The sequence below is a fragment of the Silene latifolia genome, chromosome 5 (assembly GCF_048544455.1).
Source record: "Silene latifolia isolate original U9 population chromosome 5, ASM4854445v1, whole genome shotgun sequence".
Taxonomy (NCBI): domain Eukaryota; kingdom Viridiplantae; phylum Streptophyta; class Magnoliopsida; order Caryophyllales; family Caryophyllaceae; genus Silene; species Silene latifolia.
The window spans coordinates 70219477-70227398 of NC_133530.1; the positions used below are offsets into that span (position 1 = coordinate 70219477).

Below are 7922 nucleotides of genomic sequence, written 5' to 3' on the forward strand. Positions count from 1 at the left end.
AGAGCAAAATAGGTGATTTCAACCAATTTATGTCCAAGTTTCACAATATTATCTTCTAATTTCACAAAACAAGCCATAGGATTCACAAAACAAGGTATATGCTTCACAAATTAAGAACAAGAGCAAAATAGATAATTTCAACCATTGTTATATTTCTGGCAATTTCTATGTATGAAACACTCACATAAATTGTATGGTTATTCAAGTCACAAAGCATTGTCATTCTAACCAGTCAGTAGGGTTAACCTACCAACAGAAACCAATGCAAATACAGGCATACAACACAACAATCTCCATATAGTCAAGTTCACACAGATCTAACATAATAGCATGAAAAGTTACGGAGAAAAATTAAAATCTCAATTGAAACCTCAAAATCAAAAATTCACCGCAAAAATTAGGCAAAAATACTTAATTGAAGCTATTATTATGTCAAAATTATCATTATGCAGCAATTTCAAGCAAGCTAATCAAAACAAAAGAATTTGAAATATTGAAGAAAAAACTTCAGAATATCAATAAAAACCTCATAAATCACAAATTAGCCGCCAAAATTAAGCAAAAACATTTAATTAAAAGTGATTATAATGTCCAGGAACTTATTATACAGCAAATTAACATGTTAATCGAGCAATTTCGCAAGCTAATCGAAACAATAAATTGAAATATTGAAGAAAAAACATAGAACATCAATCAAAACCTTAAAAATCACAAATTTACCGCCAGAATTAAGCAAAAACAGTTAATCAAAAGTGATTATAGAGTCCAGAAACTCATTATACAGCAAATTAACATGTTAATCAAGCCATTTAGCAAGTTAATCAAATCAATTAACTCCAAAAATTGAATAGACAAGTGATAATTACCTCAGCGGCGAGGTATTCAAGAACAAGAAGAAGATAAACAGAGCACCAAAGACCAACACGTTCAAAGATACTTTCCAGATTCCAGAAACCTCGCGATTCTTCCTACTGGAAACTGTAGACCAGCTTTACTACTATGCGGCACCGCTTTACCTCGGCCTGCCATGGTTGAGAGAGAAAGAGCTTGAAGTGTAGGGATGACGGTTATGACGTTAAAATTCACAAATTAACCGCCAAAATTAAGTAAAACAGTTAATCAAAAGTGATTATAGAGTCCAGAAATTCATCATACAGCAAATTAACATGTTAACCGAGCATTTTCGCAAGCTTATCAAAACAATAAATTGAAATATTGAAGAAAAAACCTAGAATATCAATCAAAACCTTAAAATTCACAAATTAACCGCCAGAATTAAGCAAAAACAGTTAATCAAAAGTGATTATAAAGTCCAGAAACTCGTTTAACAGCAAATTAACATGTTAATCCAGCAATTGAACATGTTAATCAAATCAATTAACTTCAACAAAATTGAAGAAGAGAGAAGCGATAATTACCTCGGCGGCGAGGTATTCAAGAACAGTAGCAAGATAAACAGGAGCACCAGCACCAACACGTTCAGCATACTTTCCAGATTTAAGAAACCTCGCGATTCTTCCTATTGGAAACTGTAGACCTGCTTTACGATATTAATCGTTGATGAAGAAAATTTGTTTAGATGTTTTGCATAGAAAAGTTTAGATAGATAAAATATTTAGCCCACTTGAAAAATTAAGAAAAGATGAATTGACAGCCCACATTGAATGAGCCCGTTTAATATTAGTCCACATTCAGTTCGCCCCAAGTTTAATGAATGAATTTGGTGAGGCCGGCCGCCTCGCCATAATTAACGGCCTCACCGGATTCAGCCTCTCTCTCTCTCTCTCTCTCTCTCTCTCTCTCTCTCTCTCTCTCTCTCTCTCTCTCTCTCTCTATATATATATATATATATATAGTATTGATTGATTGTTCTATTAGGAGAGCGACGATTCTATGTGATTTATTATTGTCAGATCAATTCCAATCTGTGCATACTCAATATCTAACAAGAGGTCTCGCAACGCTCTTATCGTGAAATTGCCTCGTAGGAGAATTACGTAAAACACAAGAAAAGAAACCCTAAGTTGGTTAAAAATCGAACACACAATGAATTATCTAACAAAACTTCTAATTAGCACCAACAAGACAGAGAGTTTCGCCTTAACAATATGATCGATCACCTTGCATCATGTTTATTTCTTTGTTTCCTGACTTCCTCTTTAGATTAGATGTGAAGATGTGCTTTTAGTTTCTATAGTGAGTCACAAAACGTACTCTAGAGAGACGGTCTTTTACTAACTTATTCAGGAGACCCACTAATAGTAAATTCTTCCTTACAAAATCATGTTAATTTCTGCAACTACAAGTAATTTTTTGCTCACACCAAAAGATTAATGATCAAATATGCTACTCCGTAATTCATACTCGTACGAATTATTTTGGAACATCTACAATTTTTAGGGAGTATAATTAAATGTTCAATTCCTTGATTTGAGCATTAAACATATTGAGTACAAACAAGTATAAAAAATAATTATATTTGATTGAATATCATCAATCATAGTTCTTGATACGAATATAGGATCAAAATCATAAGACGATCGACAAAAAAATACCGAAAGATTAAGAGCCAAACCAAGTTTAACTGGCTTGTAAAATTCAACATTACATAAAACTTGGCTAATAAACATCAGGAGGAAAATTAGTGGTATTAATGGCGGACGAGCAACGGGCTTGATTAAGATGCCACTTGAGCGCATAATTAGTCGTCTCCGAAACCCTCAACTCTTCCTTACATTGAGCAAGCATTCCAGTCAACTTCTCGGCTTCCTTCTTATTCGTCTGTTCGAGAGCTTTGAGTCGTTCATGTTGAGCCACAACCAACCGTCTTAGGACGCAATTCTCTTGACTTAGTTGGAGGTTCTGTTCCTTGACTGGGCCGGTCTTCTCTTGGTCACGTGCTGTTAGCGCAATAGCAGCACGTGACTTTGCGTCATCCACACTTGTAGCCTTACTCATCTCGTTGACAAACAACTCAACCCACTTCAAATCTTCTTCTCCAAGCTTAATTTCATTCGTCTTGGGAGTAGGGCCGGGTTGGGATTGAGACAAGCGAAGCTCTTGGAGCTTTGCGATGGTGAGATCAAGGTCGAAGTTGCAATCTTCTAGGGTTTTGGATAGGAGTTGGTCTTCCATTAGAGGAAAGGTTTGCTTGAGTTTATTGATAAGGGTATCTTTTGAAATAGAGGGGGATATATAGGAGGACGATGAACAACGGTGTTTTTTGAATGAAGGGTAATACTTTTCGAATTCGTCTTCGAAACAGAAGGATCTTTTACCACAAACAAGGGCAGTCATGGTTGAATTTTTAAGGTTTTGAGAAATTTGTAAGATGTGATGAAAGAAGCGTTAATAGTTGAATGGTTAAGATTATGAGGGATAGTCGTCTTTATATACTTTGTTAAGGTATGCACCGACGTAGGATTATTTCCAAATTCTATATTTCTAAGGATTTCTTTTGCCCTAAGTATTTAAACATTGCGCTGCTTTGACGCACTAGTGTTTAGTAGGTAAGGCAAACTTAACTGGCTATCATTAAAAAATCGGTTTTTCTAACCTATGCCCATTAGACATAAGATAAGAAATCAAAAAAAAGGAAAGAATTAAATGTGTTCTCTTGTAAATATAAGTAAAAGTGATGAGATATTACAATTTCTTATAAAAATAGCATTTAATTCTTTCCTATTTTGGTTTCTTATCATATGCCTAGTGGGCATAGATTAGAAAAACCCTTAAAAAATACAACAAAAAATCAGAAAATATATAGTCCAAGTAATAAGCCTTTTTCTTTAAAAAAAGATCGTCTCATCATATGGGAGCGTCTTATTCTACAATTTGGGTGATTATTAAAGATTGAAAGCAACAGAGTCTTTGAGACCCTGATTATGTTTAAATATGTTCATGTGCTAATCATAGGAAAGCAAAGTTGTAGTTGCACATTGCCAAATCTTTGGAAATTTAATACGAGTAAATTATCAATTACACACACGCTTAATCCACTTTTTTAAACTAACTCCCATGTCAATTTTTTTTTAAAATTACACCCAAATTAATAGTTCAGTTTATAACTAGTATAGAAACCCGTGCTACAGCACGACAATTTTATAGGGGTAATTCTAGAGATTTGGAGTTTTTATATTAATTTTATAAATTAAATATAAGTTTAATTTAATGTACATGTACTTTTATATATAAATTATAATCATATGAAGGCAATTACAGCCATTGTAAAGCAACTTAATTATCAGTGACAACATCCATCGAGGCAAAAGCCCAAAACACGAAGGCCATTTAGCATTATCTGCACTTTTAATGAATAGAACCGGTATAGCAGCACGATTACTGAATATTGAAATGCATATATAATCATGTGTTATATTCTAAACTTAGATAATATATGAGCATTCACAACAAAGGGGAATTATCTCCCTTTTATCCTCTCTTTCCTCGTAAAAGGATCACTCTTCATTGCACTTGCCTCAGTCATCCCCTTTTAATAAGAGGAAACCTCTCTGAAGAGGGGCAATAATACATAGGCTCTTGTGCCACAAGTTGCTCTTTTTATTAGTTTTTAATTTGTTATCACACTCACACAGGAATTGCACATGTATTTTATTCATGTAAGAGGTAAAGAAGAGGAAACTCTTCAATGCAAAACAATGAAAAGGCTTTAAATAAGATATAAATGGGTTGAAGGAAAAAAGAAAATGAGGTGTAAAACATATAAGAAGAGAGAGGAAAATTATAAGGGGAAAAGAAAGACCCTTCATTGTTCATGCTCCCTGGTAAGGCAAAAGTTCCAGATAAAGGAGTATGAATTATTGTTACAGAAAACGGATAAGAGGCAGAATAACAATTAACCAATCACAGTTGGTTTGGTGCAGGAAGATGTAATTCGTAATTCGGACTTCAAACTCCATGTCAGCCGTACAAAAGCTTGGCCCAATCTGTGATGAAAGACAACCAATGTAAGTCATAGCATAAAACTTTATTAATTAAGTTATAAAATAGATTGTATTTCTGTATTATCATGTGCACAAAATATCATTGAATACGGCGATATCCGTCAGAAGCTTGTGACGACCACCATTTTCTCTCATAAAATACCCATGAGAGATGAGTGGGGAAGCACATTGGAGATGCTCCACCTTGTCCCCTCTCCATTTTTGTGAGAGGACTTCAGCTTATGACGGGATTAGTCCGTCACAAGCAAGACGCTTTGTATCACGTGATGCCATATATAAAGTAAAAAACATTAATTGAAAATAATTGAACTCACCATATATAAAGTATTGAAGATAATATTGAGACTAATAAATGTGACGTTCCATTACCTCATGCCAAATTCTCGAAAACTTCCTTGTATACTACATTGTCGGTAGTATTTAGTAATTCCTTACTACAAATAAGTATCTTTAAACCCCGTTTGCTTGTGACACGGGACACGGCCGTACAATTGTCCGTGGCTGAAAACTGGCTTAGGTAGAAATAGTCCGACACGCGACAATGATTGCCCTTGACTTTTGTTTATTGTCATTGCGAAAGATACTACAATTGGGAATTGCTTTCGCCTGAGCTTGACATGAATTTGAGTAGTATCGGATGGGCTGAGTGTCATTCGAGCAATGGCGACCTTGTGGCCAATATTTCTACCAGATATAATTTCTCCCTCAATTACACGTTCACCAAGCTTTGTAATCACCAGTCTTGTACCATTACATAACCCACCCGCTTGATCTAGGTTTCTTGGAAGCATTACTGGAACCCCAATCTTGAGTTTTAGTTCATGATTAGGTAAGCCTGGGCACCTTATACTATTCAAGAATTCAGTTGAATATGCGCTCTCATCAAAAGCATCCAATATTTCGGACCTGCAAATACTATCAGAACTCAAGTAAACCTTCTCCTCACCTTGGACTTTTGTAAGGAGATAATCGTTTACCATATAAACCGTTTCATGAGTTGGTGCAAGAATAGCTCGTTCTTGAAAGTAATTAGCATTCCATACATTTTGATCAGCCGACGGATATGTACTTTCGACGATGGCTGCAATTGGGTTGTCGGCCTCTCGAATAAGTATTTCCTCTGGTATTTCTATGGTCGCTTCCGCATCATTAGGATCACCAAGTAAACCATCGCCTAGCTTTAAAATCCAATCTGAGAATTCTTTAACTTTAGCTAAATCAACGTCTGTATTGCTAGATAATAGCCTCATATTTTTTGTTAACTTCAGAACTTTGCAAAAGCTCCATAGGTACGACGCATTGATTGCCGATAGAACAATGTCTTGCCTGCTACCTTTAGGAATTACCGGAAGGATTTGCCGAAAGTCACCGCCAAATACTATGACCTTTCCGCCAAATGGCTTGGTGGGTGATCGGAGGATATCCCGCAAGGTTCTATCCAATGCTTCAAAGCAAAAAGGGTTTAGCATAGGAGCTTCATCCCAAATAATTAGCTTTGTCTGACGTAATAACTCGGCTAATTCGGTTCCGGGTCTGATGTCACATGTGGAACTTTCTGTAGGAGTCAAAGGTATACGAAACATAGAATGTGCAGTCTTTCCTCCTGGTAGAAGTAGTGATGCAATACCACTTGATGCGGCTGGTAGTACAATTTCACCTGCCGAACGTATTGCAGCGCAAAGCGTTCTCCAAACAAAGGTTTTTCCTGTTCCGCCAAAGCCGTATATAAAAAAAAACCCTCCTTCTTCACCTGAGACTTGGGGCGAACTGAATGTGGACTAATATTAAACAAAGGTCTCGTAATCTCGTCATAAATACCTTTTTGTTCTGTGGTCATCTTTCCCAAAAGAACGTCATGCTCATGACTTAATGCAAGACGATCGTAATTGCGTTCTGATTGCAGAAGCCTGTTTCGTCCGTCATTTATAAGCTCGTCATCATCCAGTGGCATATTTGGGTGCTTTGCCAGACTACTTCGGTTCTTCTGAAGTATCTTTTCAATCTCGGCTAATGTGAAGTTTTTTAGTTGGTCGTCATTAAGCTGTAAATCTGCATTTAACACAAACACAAGTTTATGTGAAATCATTTAAATAAAGGTAAACGATATTAAGATTGCGGATTGCTTGTTCTACCTAATGTATATTAAATAACTGATAATTATATAATATAGCACCTTGATTTTGATGAAAGCGCCTTTGATGGTGTAGAATATCTTCCGAAAGATAATTCCATGTTGCCTCCAATACTATTTCTGGCCTGTACATAACTCCCGCCAAAAGTAGCGTAGCGAAACGTTTTCTCATGTAATGAGCCGAACCCCATGAACTTACTTCAATAAATGCATCAACGTACTCTCGGTCGTCATCTAGCAAACCCATGGCATAACATGCGTCCCTAAAAGTATCATATGGCACTCTATCCACTGTCCTTATATCTTCATAGCACGTCGGTCCTTTAACATGGTTAAGTAGTATCCTGAGGTAGTATTTTTACCCTGAATTTGGTGGCACATGATAAATCCTTCCTATTGTAAACCCACGCTTTCTGGGAGTCCACTCTTTAGTGTCATTGTGCCACACATATTTCGTTGGAAATTCTACGTATGTTAGTAGCCGGGCATCGACATCAGTCTTGTTACGATCCATCCAAGGTAAAAACATTGTTCTATCAGTGGAAGGCCTTTCTATCACATCTTCGATTTCATCATCATCCTCAAAAACCACACTTTGCTCGTCTGGCAGGTGGAATCTCAACCTCTCAATTGGGGGCCATCTATAGTGTACAGGATAGCCAATAATCCGCCAGACAGCTTCACATGCCGAAATATAACGACAATCGTAGTAGTTTTTAATTTCATCAACCACTTCTCCATGTTGCGATATAGCTGCTGTGACACGATCATGTCCTTTATTGATATATTTAAATAAGTACTTAATTGAGGATGTCTGGTTGCACTTT

The 7922-nt window shown here is 36.3% G+C and overlaps 1 protein-coding gene across 1 annotated transcript; it reads right to left on the reverse strand.

Annotated features, from left to right (window-relative positions):
• Nucleotides 1–4855: 4855 nt before the first annotated feature.
• On the reverse strand, nt 4856–7342 carry LOC141655509 (uncharacterized). The gene is made up of 4 exons (XM_074462586.1): nt 7138–7342; nt 6783–7013; nt 5454–6621; nt 4856–4946 (listed from the first exon to the last, which is right to left on the reverse strand). Exons 1-4 carry the CDS (start codon nt 7340–7342, stop codon nt 4856–4858), a joined length of 1695 nt encoding a protein of 564 aa, XP_074318687.1.
• Between the last annotated feature and the right edge of the window lie 580 nt (nt 7343–7922).